The sequence below is a fragment of the Lutra lutra genome, chromosome 12, assembly GCF_902655055.1.
Source record: "Lutra lutra chromosome 12, mLutLut1.2, whole genome shotgun sequence".
NCBI lineage: Eukaryota > Metazoa > Chordata > Mammalia > Carnivora > Mustelidae > Lutra > Lutra lutra.
Window position 1 is genome coordinate 79,151,372 of NC_062289.1, and position 17,826 is coordinate 79,169,197.

The following is a 17,826-nucleotide window of genomic DNA, read 5'->3' on the forward strand; positions in this document are numbered from 1 at the left end:
TCTCATTATCTCTGTCACTATCTTTGTCTCTCACATAACTAAACTTTTTTAAAAACTAGCTAACATTAATAACAATGTATTTACAAGGAAAGAATAGTACCAGGTATAATTACAGTTATGTTTCTTCATTTTTACTATTGTTTTTATATATTTTACTTCTACATATGTTGTAAACCCCTCAATACATTGTTATTATTTTGCTTTAATCGCCTTTGAAGAATTTGACAAAAACAGCCTTTTATATTTCCTAATATATCTACAATTTCCACCAGTTTGTATCCCTTTTTGTAGGTCTATATTTCCAGCTGGTATGATTTCCTTTCAGCTCTGAAGAACCTCCTTTAGCTTCTCTTTCAGTATTCTTTTAGTCATCTTAAAAAATAAAATCTCATCATTTCACTTTTATTTAAAAATATCTTTTCTCTGGGGTCACCTGGCTGGCTCAGTTGGAAGAGTGTACAACTCTTGATCTTGGGGTCATGAGTTTGAGTCCCATGTTGACTGTAGAGATTACTTAAATAAATAAAACTTAAAAATATATTTTTTTTCCTCTGGATATAGAATTCTAGACTTTTTTTAATTGCAGGACTATACAAATATCATTCCTTTTCTCTTGGTTTTTCCTATTTGTGTAAGGAGTCAGCTCTCTTTCCTGTTGTTCCCTTCATTCTCTGGTCCTTTCAAGATTTTTCTCTTTGTCTTTGATGGTTAGTAATTTGACTCTAATGTGCCTAGGCTTACTTTTACTTCACTTATCTTTTCTGAAATTTACTGATATTCCTGGATCTAAGGGTGGTAGTGGTGGTAGTTTATCTTCAAATTTCAGACTTTATATCTCCACAGATTTTTTTCTACTTTATCTTTCCCTTCTGAGGATCTGATTATAGCTAAGTCAGATTGCTTGCTGTTGTCATACAGATTTATGAACTCCTATTTATTTTTTAAAATCATTTTCCTCATGTTTCAGTCAGGATAATTTATATTATTCTGTCTTCAAGTTTATCTCTTCTTTCTTTTGCAGTGTTCAATCTGCTATAAAGAACATTAAATGAAAAAAAAACATTGAATGAAATTTTTCTTTTGATCATTGCAATTTTCAATTCTAGGATGTTCACTTGGTTCTTTTTAAGATTTACTTATCACTCTTGGGATTCCCATCTCTTCATCTACCACATTTATCTTTGCTTATACATTCTTTTACTTACTTTTAATAAGTATTTTAAAGTCTTTGCTAATTCCAACACCTGGGTCATCTGTGGGCCTGCTCCTACTGACTGTTTTTGCTCTTGATTATGTGTCCTTATTTTCTCATTTCTTTCCACATCTGGTGATTTCCGTTGTGTACTGGACATTGTAGATTGTGCCCTGGAGAGGCTCTGGATTCTGTTCTCTTCCTCAGTAACAGCTGTAACAACACCTCTACAGAGTGTTGAAGTTTATTCTAACACTTATATTACTTGTGACATATCTAAATCCTGTAGATGCTTCTTTCAGCTTTCTTTCGGTGAGTATATTTCATTTTTGCCTTTAGAATGTGGCCCTTAGCCCTGAGGTATGATCCCAGTTTCTGTGATATGGACCTTCTGTGTCTCCAACAGCAAGCTCAAGCTTCTCTAACCTAGAAGGACTTGAACTCCAAATTTTTCCTCGTCGCACTAGGCAGCTGCCAGAATCAGTACTAAATGCTACAGATTTCTGGCTGTTTACTTTCCTTTATGTTGTTTGTGTTCCTGCCGGCTCTGCACAGGCATGATTTAAGGGTCACTGAATAGTTTGAGGGGAATGGGCTCCCAGAGGTTATGGATCCTCTTGCCTTGGATTGTCACTCTCTGAGACCACTCTCCTCAATTTCTACCATGTCCACCGTCACCGAACACCAACTTCTAACTCCACAATCCAGCAAGACCATCACTTCCTGCTTGGACTCCATCTCTCGTACAAGTGAGCCGGGCAGACTTCTAAGGGAGAATAAAGAGGAATTTGGTTAAGTGTAGGGTTTGCTATTGTGTTTCCCTCCTTTCAAGGTACAGATCACATGCTGTCCACTTTCTCTCTACCCTGTAGCATAGGTTGAATCACACAGGGCATACTCACGGGAGGCCTTATGAAGTGGTTTGAGGTGCCGATTTCCACCATGAGGCATGGCTCCTTTTCCCATTGCTGGGTGTTATTCATCAGCAAAGGAGAGCAGCCTGGCTCTGATAAGAACCACTGATTGCTTTCATGTTATGATGCTACCAGGTCAGGAGGGCAGTGTTGGGGAGATATGGGGAAGTGGTGCCCCACAGTGTCTCCCAGAGCCCTGGCAGTGATATAGCTGAGTGGCTGAGGGCCTCCATGATCTTTCCCATGCTCTGTGGGATGAGTCCGCCACAGTGACTGATCACAGGGAAGGGAGATGGACAGCACTCGGGTTGATGCAGTGAGTGCTTAGGAAAGAACAGACAGAGACCAGACTCATCATCATGAAATCCCCTGAGTCTGATCAGACCCACCCAACTACCAATGGCCATCAGAACAAGTGACCCTGACCAAAAGGATTGTGCCCTCCAGACACAAGGGGCACAATCCTCTGACGTAGAGGGTGGAGATTTCAAGATCTTTTATGGGAGGGTGAGGAGCCCAGTGCCTTTGGAGTCAAGTTGAAACAATAGCAGTGAGCATGTAGGTGGCACATACTCTGATCCCGTGCACTGTTACGAGCACTGTACCCACACGTCAGTTCCATTTAATCTCGCAGCTTAATGGAGTTGGCTGTATTGATGATTTACTGTATGTTTTAAGCCGTGATGTCTCTGGAGTCAGCTTGTGATTGGCTCTGATGCGGATTTCCCTGATGGACTGCTCTCTTCCGGTGGTGATTTGGGGACCCAGGTATGTCCATCTCCTGGTTTCACCATTTCTACTCTGTGGCTCCTGAGGTTGCCCCCAGGGATCACCTCCTTCCCAGACAACCAGAGGGAGAAGGACCTTGCAGGTTCACCTGGGGAGCCTTCGGTGGGCTTGCCTGGGCATGGCACCCGTCGCTTCTGCCCGTGTTCCACCAGGAGTCGGCCACAGGGCCATGTCTTACTGAAACAGAAGTCTGGAAACTGAACACAGCTGTCTGAGCAGGAGTAAAGTAATAATCGTGATGATGTTTTAGTTCCTGGCCGTTGCTGCCAACAGGCACTGTATTATGTCTGTTTTAAGATAAGCTAACTAAATAAAAGACCATTTTCCAAAGTCCCATGTCAGTAACTGGCAGATCTGGGACTTGAACCTGGGCAGGGAGGCTCTAGTGTCCACTTTCTTATCTCCATCCTATTCTGCCTCTGCCTTGTTTGCATTTTAGCATGATACAACTGGCTGTCTTGGTTGTAAGGCCAAGACCTGGTATCCTGCCATAGCCAAATCAGGGCAGAGTGGGAGCATGACTGGGGGAATAGGGAAGGATGGGACACCGGCTCTTTGAGTCAGACTCTGAACACACCTTTCTTCGGCAATACGTCATCTTTAAATTAACCATCCTGGTAGAATTTCACTTCCGAGCCAGGCTGTGCAGATGTCTTGAAGCCATTTATCATAGCGTGTTACTAAGAGTGGACTCATCTCTGCCTTTGCACATGGTCTACAGGGAAGTGTGGGAGTGAGCCTGCTTTCAGCACCTTGAACCTTAACTTCCTCACATGCAGAGTGGGGGCATGCTAGAACCCCAGGCCCGCCTGAGGATCCCATGATGGAAAGGATACAGTGAAGAGAAGTGCGTGGCATGCAGAGATTCCTCAGGGGACAGCCCTCCTGCCCCTGGAAGTGCAAACTTTGGGGGAGCTACTGCGAGGTCGTGCAGTCTGTGGGCCTTGGAGACGTCCTCCTGGCTGTTAGAAATACGTTCCTTTCCCAGTGAAATGCTATGTTCAAAAGGAGGATGTGGGGAAGTGTGTACAGACATGGAGGAAAGGGTGGCAGGCAGCACGGGCCATCCTGCTGTCCCTGGGAGCCTCCAGCGTGACTGGGGCCATGGCCACGGCCTCGGCATGGCTTGGACTGGCTGCTCACGCCACACAGCACATTCAGACTGGCCACAACAGTTGCTCAGTTCTGTTCCCTCCCACGGGGTGGGAAGATGGGTAACATGTGGTCCACACCTATCTCCTCTCAAGTCCATGAGCAGAGGGAGGGAGGGGGGAGCAGCAAGGAGGGGAGAAAGGAGGGAGGGAGGGAGCTCTCTCCTCTGCCCAAGGCTGGGCTCTCCTTGATGTGTCCTGAGCTAGTCCCATGACCCTGGGTAATTACGTCTATGCTGGCAGACTGGGAACAGGGCGTAGGTGGTCCCAGAGGGCGGACGGACGCCCAGGTGAGTCTCGGGGCTGCGGTGCACGCCAGGAGCCGCTGCCCTCCTGCTGCCCTGCCCTACCCTCCCGGGGTGGTGTGGCATGCCCTCTCGCCTCCCGTCCTGGAGACTTGACCCAGAGCGCTTTCCAGGTGAGAGCAGTGAGCTTCTCGGCCACTCACCTGACAGAGGGCCATGCCCTGACAGCGCTGTCTTCTGTGCCCCCAGGCCCTCCGGCGCCCCCACAAGATGTCACCGTCCATGCTGGGGCCACCCCCGCTACCATCCAGGTCTCCTGGAAGCCACCCGCCCTGACGACCTCTGGGCTGTCCAATGGGGCCAACGTCTCTGGCTACGGCGTGTATGCAAAAGGGCAGAGGGTGAGTTCTGGTTGGGGGGTCGCGTGGGGACTGCCAGGGACTGAACTGCACCTGCTCCTGGAGGGTTGAGCACGAGGTGGGGGCGCATCCCTCTCTCCCCCAGCAAGATCCACCAGTATGTCCTGAATAGCGCCTGCAGTGGCCCCCTGGGGCCCCCATGGATGGCCCCCTTCTCTCCTGTGGCTCCTCCTTCCCAGAATTCTCTCTGCCTGGCTCCCATGGCCACTGCCTGACCTTCCGTGGGCAGTGCCAATTCTTCTCCCCTCAGCGCTGATAACTCACCCATCAGCCCCGCAAAATCAGGCCTCCCGTGATGACGGGCTCACAAACTCCACCAGCTGTTGTTGAAAAGTTGATAGTACCAGCCAGAGGGGCCGGGGGACATCTGCACATCCATGCACAGCCGGCCTGGCTCCCAGAGTGCCTGTGTCCTTAAAGCCCGCCGTAGGGACCCTGTATGGGCCCCAGCCTTGTCCTGGCACATGGTACACACGGGCTTGAGGAAGCTTTTGCTTATCTCCCACCTCCATCCTCTTCCCCCAGAGGACCCAGGGCTGATGCATCAGATGCAGGTGCCTCTCTGAGCTCCTCCTGCCTAGTCCTCCAGAAGGCCACCCTCAGGGGCATTGTCCCTTCGCTCCCCCTCTTCCCCAGGACTCCCCTGTGCCCCCCTCTTCCCCAGGTCTCCCCTGTGCTCCCCTCTCCCCCCAGGATTCCCATGTGCCTCTCTCCTCCCCAGGACTCCCCTGTGCCCCCCTCCTCCCCAGGACTCCCCTGTGCTCCCCCTCCTTCCCCAGGATTCCCTTGTGCCCCTCTCCTCCCCAGGACTCCCCTGTGCTCCCCCTCCTTCCCCAGGATTCCCCTCTGCTCCCCTCTCCCCCCCAGGATTCCCTTGTGCCCTCCCCCTCCCCCAGGATTCTCTTGTGCTCCCCCAACTCCCTTGTGCTCCCCCTCCTCCCCTAGGACTCCCTTGTGCTCCTCTCCTTCCCCAGGACTCCCCTGTGCTCCCTTCTCCCCCCAGGATTCCCTTGTGCTCCCTCCTCCCCTAGGACTCCCCTGTGCTCCCCTCCTCCCCCAGGACTCCCCTGTGCTCCCCCTCTATGGGGAAGCCTGCAGGCAGGCTATGCTCTTGCAGAAGTGTCTCCTCTCTGACAGCAGGAAGCCCATTTTGGCCTCTGCCTGGCTCCCTCTCCCCTTATCCAACTGGCAGTTTATACCTGGTTTCGATGCCTCGGAGGCCCCCGCAGCTATATCTGGATTGGACCTGGACACGGAATGAAAGGCTTGGCCCCCACTGGGGCCCAAGAACCTCCACCAACTGCGAGGGCGTGGGGCTACGGGCAGACGGGCTGCCTGTGATGGGCGTTCTTTGTGCACAGGTGGCTGAGGTCATCTCCCCCGTGGCGGACAGCATAGCTGTGGAGATCATGCGGTTGCGGAGCCTGGAAGCCAAGGGCGTGACCGTGCGGACCCTCTCTGCCCAAGGCGAGTCCATGGACTCTGCCCCTGCTGCCATTCCCCCCGACCTCCTGGTGCCTCCGACCCCCCACCTGAGAACTGCTCCCACACCGAAGCCCTTAGCAAGTGCTGGAGCCCCTGATACCAAAGATGAACACCTGGGTCCCCACGTCGCCATGGATGGGGCCTGGGAGCAGGGTGGGGTCCCGGCCCCGGCCCACGGGCACATGCTGGAGCCGCCCAGCCTGCAGGGTTCAGGCCCGGGGAGGCGGTCCCCCTCGCCCAGCCGGATCCTCCCGCAGCCACAGGGCACCCCAGTTTCCACGTCTGTCGCCAAGGCCATGGCCCGGGAAGCCGCGCAGAGAGTGGCCGAGAGCAGCAGGGTAAGGCCGGGCTTCTCCTTGCTGGTTCCACCACCCCTCACCCGACCCCACCCTCCAGTCTGTGGAGGAGCAGCGCTGGCACGCGGGGGCTGGCTGGCCTGGGGTGGGGGGAATGTCACACGGCCTCTGCGTCCCCATGGACTACTTTCTCAGCCAGATCCAGATAGAATCAAAATGTGTTTTCAGTATGTGAAATCCAATGATTTTCTACCAGCCTGGTTTGGCTTGGACGCCAGGCCGTGAGAGCCCATGACCCAGGCTCTGGTCTGTAATGAGGGTCTGAAAGGCGCCTTCTGCAGTCGGCTCAGGGACCTTCTTCCTGAGCGAGGCTCACGTCCTGGTTCTGTGTGCTTCAGAGCCGCAGCTGTGTGTGCGTGCACGTCTGTACGTCGTGTGCACATGTGTACGCATATGTGTGTGTACGTGTGCGCACGCGTGTGCATGCATCTCTCCATTTGTGCTGTCCTACACGCATGCAGATGGACATGCTTGCACACACGTGTGCACATATAGACGGCCGTGTGCATATGCACACATTCTACACGCAGAAGTGCACCTATAAAAATACACTCGCGTGCCTATTACCCGGATCTGTCTGGGCCATGGGGCCGGAGCATTTGGGTTGTGGTGGGGCCGTCTTCCCGATGAGACCTGGGTGAGACCTGGTGTCGTAGGAAACACCTGGGAAGTGGTGCCCCATCCAGGCGCAGGAGAGTGGGGTCTGGAACTGGGCTGGATCGAATACCCCTGCCCCCACCCCAGGGCAAAGCCCTGTCTCGTCCTCGGGCATGTTGGCTTACCAGGGCGCCCGGCATGTGTGCTGCGGCCTGCGGTCAGGGCTGCGGCCAAGGTGACAGCGGCGGTCAGCGTCCTGCTTCGTTCCGCCCATCCAGCTACAGGTTCCCTCCAGGACAGGGAGCCCCGGGGCGTCCACTCTGAGATGTCGACATCCGTGCTGATGCCTGGGGGTCCCATGGTCTGGGTCAGCCTGGTCCTGGGCTGGGGACCAGGTCGGGGGCCTCAGGAAGGGTGCAGAGCCTAAAGGTCAGAGCTAGGTGACCCAGGGGACATGCAGGACACACACAGGTCACATGGTGGGGCAGGGGCTATGTGAGAGGTAGTGACAGCTCTCAGTCCTCCCGGAACACCAGAAACCCAGGCTGTGTGTGAGCTCCCCCAGGTGGTTCAGTGTGGGCCGCAAATACTTAAAAAAACAATTTAACACTCATAGTGACTCTGGATGAGAAGAAGTGTTTCCAATACACACCTTTATTGTGGGCCCTCCCCTGCTGTGCTCTCATGAGGCAGAAGCCCGGCCCCGGATGGTGGTACTTAATGCTTTTGGTGAAGCTCTGTGGGCAGGAAGGGCCTGGCGGTGGGGGGCAGGTGTCCCTCTGCAACTTGGGATGCAGCCGCACGTCCCGCAGCCCTAATACCCCCAGGCGGGGTCCCGAGAGCCGGCTGGAGCCAGGCCGGGGAACGCTGCCCCCATGCCAGCTCACCTTTCGGGAGGCAAGGAGAGAAAGCAAACCTCTGAATGTCGTTCTTCAAGAAAGCATTGATTGATCAGACCAATAGCTGGATAGAGAGAGAACTTCCGTTGGTTTCCCTAGGTTTCCTCCAGCAAAGACAGGAAGTGGATCTGGTAAGGGACAGGGATAGTGCACTGAGGCCAATGCTTGGCCACTGGACACAGGTCCCTACCTGTGTTGGCTCCCAGAAGGCCCGGGGGGCTGGGTGAAGGAGAGGCCAAGCCTGGAAGACACAGGGACCTGGACGCCCCCTGCCGCTCGCTAGCCCCTCCTGACCGCTCCTTTCCTTCTCCTTCCAAGTTAGAGAAAAGGAGCATCTTCCTGGAGAGGGGTGGTGGGCAGTACACGAACTCTGACGAGGAGGACAGCTTTGAGTCCCCAGACATCAAGAGGAGAGGCGCATCAGTGGATGACTTTCTGAAAGGCTCGGAGCTCGGCAAGCAGGTGAGTGTGAGAGTGGTGTCCCCGTGGGCCTGCCCTGGCCTCAGCCAGAGCTCCCGAGACTGACCTCCTCCAGGGGCAGTTCCAGAAGGGAGGCCCCCATATGGGAGGCCTCCATCATCCCCAACCACCCTGTGCTGGCATCTGGTCTCAGGGACAATCGGGTGGGTCAGGTAAACCTACAGGTGACCACTTGGTTGATTGAGGAGAAACCCATCGTTGGTTCACCAGCTTTCCTTAATCAGACCAGTGTTGTGGGGCATCTGGTTTGTGCCAGGCATCACGGGGGGCTGGAAACGTGAGGATCCACATCCTATGCCTACAGCACGAGCTACCAGTGCTCCCCTCCCTGCCCAGGCCCCTATGCAGCAGCTGTGTCCCGCCTACGTTGTGGCTCCAGGCTCAGATCACATGCACCCTAATGGAAGCACCCTGATTGTCTGGGCAAGAGATGGGAAGGCCTGGAGAGTCGGGCAGTGTGGGCACATCAAGGCACGAAGACATGGCGGAGAGTGGCACCCATGAGGCAGGGCAACACTGTGGCCTCGGGGGCCTCAGACACCCACATGTGGGGTCATGTCCTGGCTCCGCTGCCGCCCAGCTGTAGCTCTGCATGCAGACTGCCCAGCTCGTCCAGCTAGCCGGCTCTTTGTCTACAAGATTAAAATCATTCTACATGCACTCATTTGACAGAAAGCTAGAGTACAGGCAGGCAGAGAGGCGGGCAGAAGCAGGCTCCCTGTGGAGCCTGATGTGGGACTTGATCCCAGGACGCTGGGATCATGACCTGAGCCAAAGGCAGACACTTACCCGATTGAGCCACCCAGGCATCCCCATGCACTCATTTGAACATAAGACACAGAATGCCTCCCTAATAATGACGAAGGTGATGAAGGCATTTCCCCACCCGTGATAGTGGGAAGCCTCAGGCAGATGGATGTTGCCAGGCTGATTCAGCTGTGCAGTGTGCCTGGGCTCTGGCTTCTGGATCATCCATACTTTTGGCCTTCCTCTCGTGGCTACAAAGTGGCTGCCATAGCTCCAGTAATTGCATCCTTATGTGATAGCTCCCCAAGAAGGAAGGAAGGGATGGATGAAAAAAGTCTTGGGACTTTTTTGGGAGAAAAAGTCCTTTCCAGAAGCTCCATCAGATTGGCTCCTCCCTCTCACTGGGCAGACTGGGGCCATGCGCCCTGGATGCCTGGGGAAGACCACCTGAAACCAGCCTGCTCTTTGTGTATTTGAAGCCCTTCTTGGAATGTCTTCTACTTGGCCCCTGAGTAAAAGAATTGCCACTGGAACCGTGCCCTCCACAAGGCTGCAGAAGCTGAGACTGAGAATCCCCAGCCCCTTCTCCCCGCGAGGCACGCCAAGCCTCCTGCCTGCAGCAGGCCACCAACTTCACATGGCCAGAAATGCTTACATGTCTTTATCTGGGCTAGTAATTGAAAACTGGAGTTTGTTTTTTTCGTTGTTGTTTTTTAAGATTTTATTTATTCGAGAGTGAGAGACCACAAGCAGGGGGAGTAGCAGAAGGAATGAGAGAGAGAGAGAAGCAGGCTTCCTGCTGAGTAGGGAGCCTGACAAGGGGCTCAGTCCCAGGACCCGGGGAACATGACCTGAGTTGAAGGCAGACACTTAACGACTGAGCGCCCCAGGCGCCCCTGGAGTATTTTTAATAAACGTGCCCGAGCTGCTATTAAATGCATTTGCCTCGTCGCCCACCTGGAAAATAAAGACACCGTTCTTAATCCGCATCACCCAGCAAGGACAGAACACAGTGGTCCGTCTGACCTGCCCAGCGTGCGGAAGGCTTCTTGCCCTCACATATCTCTGTGCAAACACTTGAGCTGATGAATGTGGGAGCAGCAGCCCCCTGGTGTCGCCGTGCACGGCCAGGGCTGGCCGTGTCCGTGCACACATGCACGTCACCGTCTCCATCAGGGGTCAGCGTGAGCCCAGCCTGCGCGGGAGGCCCGCCTCCTGCCCAGTCCGTCTCTTCTGTAGACAACGCAGGGTGCGTGAGCGTGTTGGGTGACGTGGTATTTGCAAAAAGCGTAAATACCTGTGCGTGGTGCACGTGCATGCACTTTCCCACCCCACGGCTCTCCGTTGCACACGTGCAGTGTGCCTGAGCCCTGCTGCCCCAGAGCCTGCCAGGGTCTCCGCCTGTCACCGCCGGCTCAGAGCTAGCCGACCTGGGCTGGCTATCCCCGCCCTCCTGGCTCCCTGAGCTTGACAGGATGGGGATGTTTGGGCCTTCCTCAGCACGCGCGCATGCACGCACACACACGTGCACATATGCACACACATACACATGCACATCATGAGTAGGGGGCTTGCAAGCCAGCGGAGCAGGGGGAGGGGGGCGAGGAGGGCCTGGGTGGCCCCCATGCTGCGGCCCCCACAGCGTCCCCTCTCTCGGCCCCTAGCCGCATTGCTGCCATGGGGACGAGTACCACACGGAGAGCAGCCGGGGCTCTGACCTCTCGGACATCATGGAGGAGGACGAGGAGGAGCTCTACTCCGAGATGCAACTGGAGGACGGGGGCAGGAGGAGGCCCAGCGGTACCTCCCACAACGCCCTCAAGGTCAGTAGCCCCCGGTCCCCCGCTCCCACCCCGCGCCCTGGTGCTGCCCTTCCCTGTCCCTCTGCAGGGACTGTGAACGGCTCTGGGAGGCCTCGCCCAGCTGTGCAGAGCCTGTGGGTTTGGGTCTGCTTCCTCCTTGTTGTGGAGTTTGTGTTGGGAAATTCCTCCAACCTCCCGTCCTGCCCGTGCCCCACAAGCCCGGGAGGAAGGGCTCGGGACAGTCTGTTTGGGACCCTTGGGGTGCCCAGCTCAGTGCCAGGAACTGAGTGGGGAAGAACAGAGCAGGGAAGACCACCCTCCCCCGCGGGCCCTGAGCTCTGATCTGGAGCCGCACTAGGGGCCCAGGATGGGCGTGGCCAGCAGGGGTTTGGGCAGATTCGAGGCGGGGAAGAAGCTGGGGTGATCCATGCGCCAGGGGGCATGGAAGCTAGAGGGGGTGGGGTGTCGCAGACAACATGGGGTCCACATGCAGGCCCCTCTGCAGACGCGTCCCCCAGGACCCCACATCCTCTGATGGGCTTGATGGGGGTCACCTTCATGGAACCGGAGCTTGAGGCCTCCAGAGACCCAAGCAGAAGAAGGCTTACCCGCATGTGTGCGTGCACGTGCTGCCCGCGTGCCCAGTCCTTCGCTCCCACAGTGGGAGCTCCCGCCTCTGCACCGGGCCCTGCCCCAGGCTGGCTGAGCCGTGTGGCCTCCATCCGCCAGCCTTTCCCACCCCAGGGGGAGACAGGCCAAGCGCTGGACGGCTGCTAGGGCCCTTGTGGGCTTTGCACATGAAAAAGGCCATGAAGAGGAAAGTTCCTCTGGGGTTACAGCAACCCACCGTGGAATTTCTCTAGGACACACAAGCATGCATTTTGATGGTGGAGAGAAGGCAGCATCCAGCTCTGGGTGCCAACTCACTGGCAGGCACAGTCAGGACTGGCACAGACAGAACTCAGATGTTGTTCTGGCAAAGAGCCCCCGACAGGGTCTTGAAGACGCTCTGTCACCAAAGCCCCTGCTGGAGTCCTGTGCAAATTCTGCCTTTTGGCAGCTCCTGCGACTCCCGGGGGCTCCTCCCCGCCTCCTGCCAGCTCCCAAGGCACCACTGGTCAGCTGGACTCACAGTAACCTTCCTTGAGGGTGGCAGAGCCAAGACCTCCCCCTGGTCTGGTCTGATGCCCCCCACCCCTGGACTCCCCGCTTTGCCTGCAGGTGCTCACAGATGGGCTGGGCAGAGCCTGGATCTGGTTTTCATGATGCTTCTCCTTCTGATGGAGAAAGCTCCTGGGAAGGCACTTCCTGCAAATAGTTGAGCAAAGAAGCGGAGTCTGCCTTCTCTCCCAGGCTGGAGGCCCGGAGAGCAGCAAGCTTGGTAGAAAAGCCAGCGCTGGGGGGCCTCCTGGGAGAGGCTGCCTGGGAGCTGACAGCCGGTAGAGTAACGCACGTGGCGCTGCTCACAGTGCTGTTCCTTTTTTTTTTTTTTTTTTTCCCCTTTAAATCAGAAGCTTTTATGGGCCGGTCTGGACGTCTGAGTTCTTTAGAAAGTCCGACAGTTTGGGAATCTGGGATCACTGGGCTCAGCTTCTTGCCCACGACAATTCCGTAGGGCTGAGCCAGCTTCCCCCACACCAGCCTTGCCCTGGGAGCCCCCAGATTGGACCCCTTCTTCAAGCTCACAAACACATGGGGTGTCAGGTTAGCAAAGCGGAGGGGTTGGGTCAGCGGCTGCCACTGAGCTCCTGCCCCTGAGCCCCCAGCTTCCTAAACGCACCAGGGTCCCCAGCTGGCAGGAGCCCCACACAGCCACGCACCCCAGGGAGGAAGGGCCTTGTCTGGCGAGGCAATAGGGGTGCGCTCCCTGCCCAGCGGGCATGAAGGATGGGCTCAGGGATGCCCCAGCGGAGAGAACCTGCGAGGCCACGGCCAGGGGGTACACAGTGGCTAGGTCCCTCCAGCCTGGGGCAGCTCCGGGGAGGGCGCTGTGCCGGGCGGGCGCCATGCCGGGCGGGCCCAGGATGGTGGGACGCAGCTCCCTGCGCGCCCTGGGCCAGGATCAGGAGAGGCAGGCCGACTAGGTCCTCTGCAGATGCGCCTGAGGCGCCAAAGGCTAAGGCCCCTGGCTGTCATATGGGTGTAGCCCTGAGCAAAGCGCAGCTGGAGTCCGGGAGGACGTAGGGGACGGTATTGGGCGGGGCCTCCGTGGTGCCCGCCTCCGTGGTGCCCGCCTCCGCCGCCCCGCCCCAGCCCCTCCCCAGCAGCGGTCTTCTGAGCTCCTGGGGTGCCGGCCTCCCAGGGCCGAGCGCCCCCTGCTGCCCGCTGTTCCCAGCGGCACCCCGCGGCCCGCCTGCCCTCCACTCTGCGCGCCACCCGCTCCAGGCGAGACCGCGGCGCGCGCCTCCCCCTGCCCCGCGCCAGGCACCATCTGCTAACCTTGTGTTCTCATTTCAGAGCCCGGCCAGAGCATGCCTTTCGCCCCCACGAGTACACGCATGCTTGCTGCCCCTCATGGTCTCTGAGACTAATTCTGTCTGTTTTCTTTCCTCCCGCCATGTCACTTGGGTCCCACCCCGTTTTAACACAGCACCCCCTTCAGGAGTGCTCTCAGAGTAGCGGCTCTGAGGGGGCCTTCCCGGAGCGGCCCGAGCATCCCCACCCGACCCAGCATAGTTCCAGGCTGTTCAGTATCCCTGAAGTAGCCGAGGATGGAGAGCACCTGGAGGTCTTGCACAAGCAGGGCTTAGGGTACTCGGCCAGGGCCCGGGCCCCACCGGCCTCCCGGCTCCCAGCCAAGCCCAGGGGCCCAGGGGGCGGCCCCCATGCGGAGGACTTCGCTCTGGAAGACAGAGGCTGCTGGTCCAGCCGAACGGCCAGCAGGAGCCCGGACAGTGGCCTGGACTGTGGGAGTGAGGAGGAGGAGCTACGTCTTAGCTTCAGGAGCTCGGCCAAGTGCACCCCGGGCCCTGGGCACTGCCCCCATAGGAGAAGCCCGAGGCCGCTGCTGGCCCAGCGGCGGACGCTGACCCGGCAGAGCAGCATCGAGGAGGACTTTGGGGAGCAAGTGGACCCCAGCGCCGTCCTCAGGAGCCATGATGCCCACCCGAGCCCAGAGAGATCCGCCCCCAGGAAGTATGGCCAGGAGGAGCCCTTGGGGCACCAGGGCCTGCGGGATGTCTGGAAGAAAAGCATAAACATGCCTGACAGTAGGGCCACTGCCCCAGAGTCACCTCCCCGGGTGACAGCAGGCCCTGTGGTGTGTGAAGTCAACTTCCTTCTCACATCTGCTTGCCAAACCAATCCATTTTCATTCTTTTCCCTGATTTTTTTTCTGTTGGTGTCCATCCCTGGGGAGCGTCTCTGCTGGCTGTCTTTCATTTCCATGCATTTTGATTTCAGTGCCATTGCTTCCCAATCTTTGATCATGCTGACGACCCCTTTCCTTTGCTTTAGAATACTGACCCCCACCCCACAGAATCAGCGACGATTATGGCTGCTTTAATTAAAGGACAACTGAATCTAAATTTTAATTAAGGGTTAGCTGAACTATGATGATCCAAAAGTTTGGCAACATGTGTTTTTTTCCAAACGAACCCTCGGGGACGTTCACGACCGCCACCCGCACCGTCGAGGGTGTTTTCTGATTGTGGCCCTGGGTTTGGATCTTCATCCATAACTGGAAAAAAAGAATGAGGAATAGTTATCAAAGGTCCATTTTTATATGTTGTTTCCAAAGTGGCTTTTGTTTTGTTTTGTTTTTCCTTCCCCTTTCTTTCCGGGGGAAGTTTCCAGAACGAGTTTTCCATCATCAGCTCTAGACGCATCTCCCGCCTTGTGTTCCAGGCTTGTTGGCAGGTCAAGAGTAGGGGGTCCATCGAGGCATCATTCATCTCTATATTGTGTGCCCTTCCCAAAACATTTGCTCCTGTCATGCTGAACTTTTCCATGAAAACACAGGTGAGCCGCTGCCGTGCACACCAGGCGTGGGGTCTGAGCCTGCTCAGTCATGTTCTGTGCACACAAGGGCGCCGATCTGAGCCCACTGAGTCGCCCACCATCTGTGCGTGGCCCACATCCTGTCCTCTGCCTGTGACAAGCCGTCTAACTACTGGGCCTCCCCCACCATTGTTCGTTCCCTGTGCCCCCAAGAGCTTCCCGACTCCAACTGCTTCCCAGTGAGCCGGAGGTTTCACTATGATTCTCTTGTATGATTCTGACCTCTAGTGCAAATTAGAAGCAAACCCGTCCAAAAAGGAGAACCATCCAAGGCAGCCCTGAAAAGTCATTGGTGTCTTCGGATTAGGGCCAAGATGTTGCCGTGAGTTTCAGAGCTGGGAACACACAGAAACTTCTGTCCGAGTTTCCGGTAACCTCACACACAGCCGTGTCCAGGCGGGGTGTTCGGAAGCGCAGCTAACCGCACCCCCCCCCCGCCGCCCACGTCCGTGAACACTGCAGGGCAGGCTGTCCTGAGACTAGCTGAGGGCCGGATGCGGTCCGAGGGGCCGGAGCTGGGATGAGCTGGGTTGGAGCCACTCTCACTCTGGTTCCAAGACCTTGGCTTCGGCAGCGGGAGCCGCAGAGAAGAGTGCCTCCCGAGGAGTCCCTTCTCGCCCCCGCTCCCCTCCGTGTGTCGAGAAACGGCTCTGGTGCGGAAGACGGGCTGGCTGGGGAGAGCAGCCTTTTCTCTCCTCCAGGTTATTCAGCTAACCTTTCAGTTAAAAGCTAAGTTTAGTTGCCTTTAGAGCTTCTGCTTCTGAGTTGATTTGATTTGGCTGACTTAATTCTTTTGTTCCCCAAGGCTGGCAGGACTTATGACTGTGCTGTTGTCGTGTCTTCAGATTTTAGGAAACCCGATGTCTGCAGGACGGGCGGACAGGGTGGATCACGTGGGCCGAAGGTTCTCCCACGGCAGTGCTGGTCCTCAGCGGTCCCGGCCGATGATGGTCCCGTCCATTGGTTAGTGGCCCTGACACCTTGCTCTCTCTTGGGACCCCAGAGCACATGGCCGCTCCGTCCGTGATCAGGACACGTTTGCAAACTCAGTAGGAGTAGCATTTCTAACCATGTACAGAAAACTCTCTGTTACTTATGGCAAAAAGAGGCAGAAAGAGGCATAAGAGAAATGAAACCTATTTATAAGTGTTCTCAAATATCATATTGGCTTTTAACATCAGTCTTCTCCCTACCAATTTGTTTTCTTTCCTGGAGAGACCAAACCACATGAGGCCTGGAGAGATTGCAGTGTGAGGCCTCTCACGTCCCAGCTTGTGCTCTCGTGAGAGAGGTTCGCAGGAGTAGCAGCTCAACTCCAAATACCTAAATAAACCCAAGTAACGGAGAGTTCTCTGTGTGCGTAAAGCGTCCCGGCAGCCGGGGCTCAAAGTGACGGGGAACCCCACGAGGCCTGATATGGCCACCAGAGCGTGAGCCGCCCTCGTGCATGTGCTCCCCTCCTCGCTCGGGAGCCCTCCTCCGGCCCCCTGAGCCCATTCCCTTCATTCCTTTTTGGGATTGAGCCACTCATGCTGAAAGCTGTCATTTTAGTCCCCATAACTGATCCCACGTGGAAGGGGGTGGTGGTTGGAGGTCGGAAGGGGCAGCTTCAAATGTTAATTCCACTGGAATGAATCATGGCAAAAACGATTCCAAAAAGTATTTGCACAAGATAATGGAAGGTGGGAAACCAGCGCAGAGAAACTGGCATTTTGTGGGAGTGTGCGTACCTGTGAGTGCAGGCAGGGAGAGCTGTGAAGGGAGCAGGTGAAGGGAGCGGGCGCAACGGAGCCTGACCCAGGGCCTGGGGCGGACAGGGTGGCTCAGGGGCCTCCGGACACCAGCACACAGCTGACGTTCAGGGGACAGTCGCCTCTTTTCAGGTCAACTAACAGGACAGATGGACGTGATGACGCAAAACAGATCCTCTAAAATACTTTACTTCTTCCAGACTTTTCTTCCCTTTTGAGTCCAAACAACAGGGGAAAAGTTTTCTCTTGCACCTCTGTGGTTTTAGAATGTTTTTACTGATTAGTAAAAGTGTCATAGAATACTCAAGACCCTTAAAAAAAAAGTTGCTTCAGTTCACTGAAAAATGACAAAGAACGCAGCAACAGTCCCACTGGTGGACGCCGGTCCCGCCTGTCCACATCAGCGGGCAGCTTACGTCACACAGACTGGGTAGTCTCAGGGGCTCTGGACCCGGTGCCATGGTGCCCCCACATTCACGTGATCTGTGTGTCACCCCCCCCCCCCCCGTGACAGCAACCGAACCTGACGGGGTGATCCTGGTGTAGCAGGTGCACGGCTCGTGGGGGACTGGCCGTCTTCAGAAGCAAGGTGGAGCGGGGCTGGTGTGCGGGCCAGGACCCAGTCATCTCTGCTGCAGAAGGGGGTTTCTGGGGCTTCCCTGGACAGTCACTGTCATGCGGTGAGACCACAGCCTGGCGCATGGCGGGAACTGTGTCTGTGCTCACCGGGGAGCGTTGGGGGCAAGGGGCTGGGGCTCTGCAGAGGCTTCATCCCCGGGCTCCTGGGAATGGCTGCGGGAGGGACCGCAAATGGCCCGGTGGGTGTGGAGGCAAAGGGGAGACATGGGCGCCTTCTGGTCCTCCCTGCTGACCCAACCTCTGGAGCCCCTGATGGCCCTTTGAATGGGTGTGTCTTACCTTAAGAAATTGAAAGTTTGCACGCGTATTTTCATCTTAGCAAAACAATAGCTAAATTAGCAGAAAGAATAATGCTAACATT

The 17,826-nt window shown here is 56.0% G+C and overlaps 1 protein-coding gene across 11 annotated transcripts in view; it reads left to right on the forward strand.

Moving 5' to 3' along the window:
• RIMBP2 (RIMS binding protein 2) overlaps positions 1-17,826 on the forward strand; it is a 206,437-nt gene that overhangs the window by 174,665 nt on the left and 13,946 nt on the right. For 7 of the 11 annotated variants that reach the window (XM_047697843.1, XM_047697846.1, XM_047697845.1 and 4 more), the window contains 6 exons: positions 4,541-4,692; positions 6,072-6,533; positions 8,366-8,509; positions 10,939-11,097; positions 13,679-14,335; positions 15,921-16,038. In XM_047697843.1, the coding sequence (XP_047553799.1) occupies positions 4,541-4,692; positions 6,072-6,533; positions 8,366-8,509; positions 10,939-11,097; positions 13,679-14,335; positions 15,921-16,038 (1,692 nt within the window). The remainder of the gene's footprint in view (positions 1-4,540; positions 4,693-6,071; positions 6,534-8,365; positions 8,510-10,938; positions 11,098-13,678; positions 14,336-15,920; positions 16,039-17,826) is intronic. The other 4 variants (XM_047697847.1, XM_047697848.1, XM_047697849.1 and 1 more) reach the window with 1 other exon arrangement.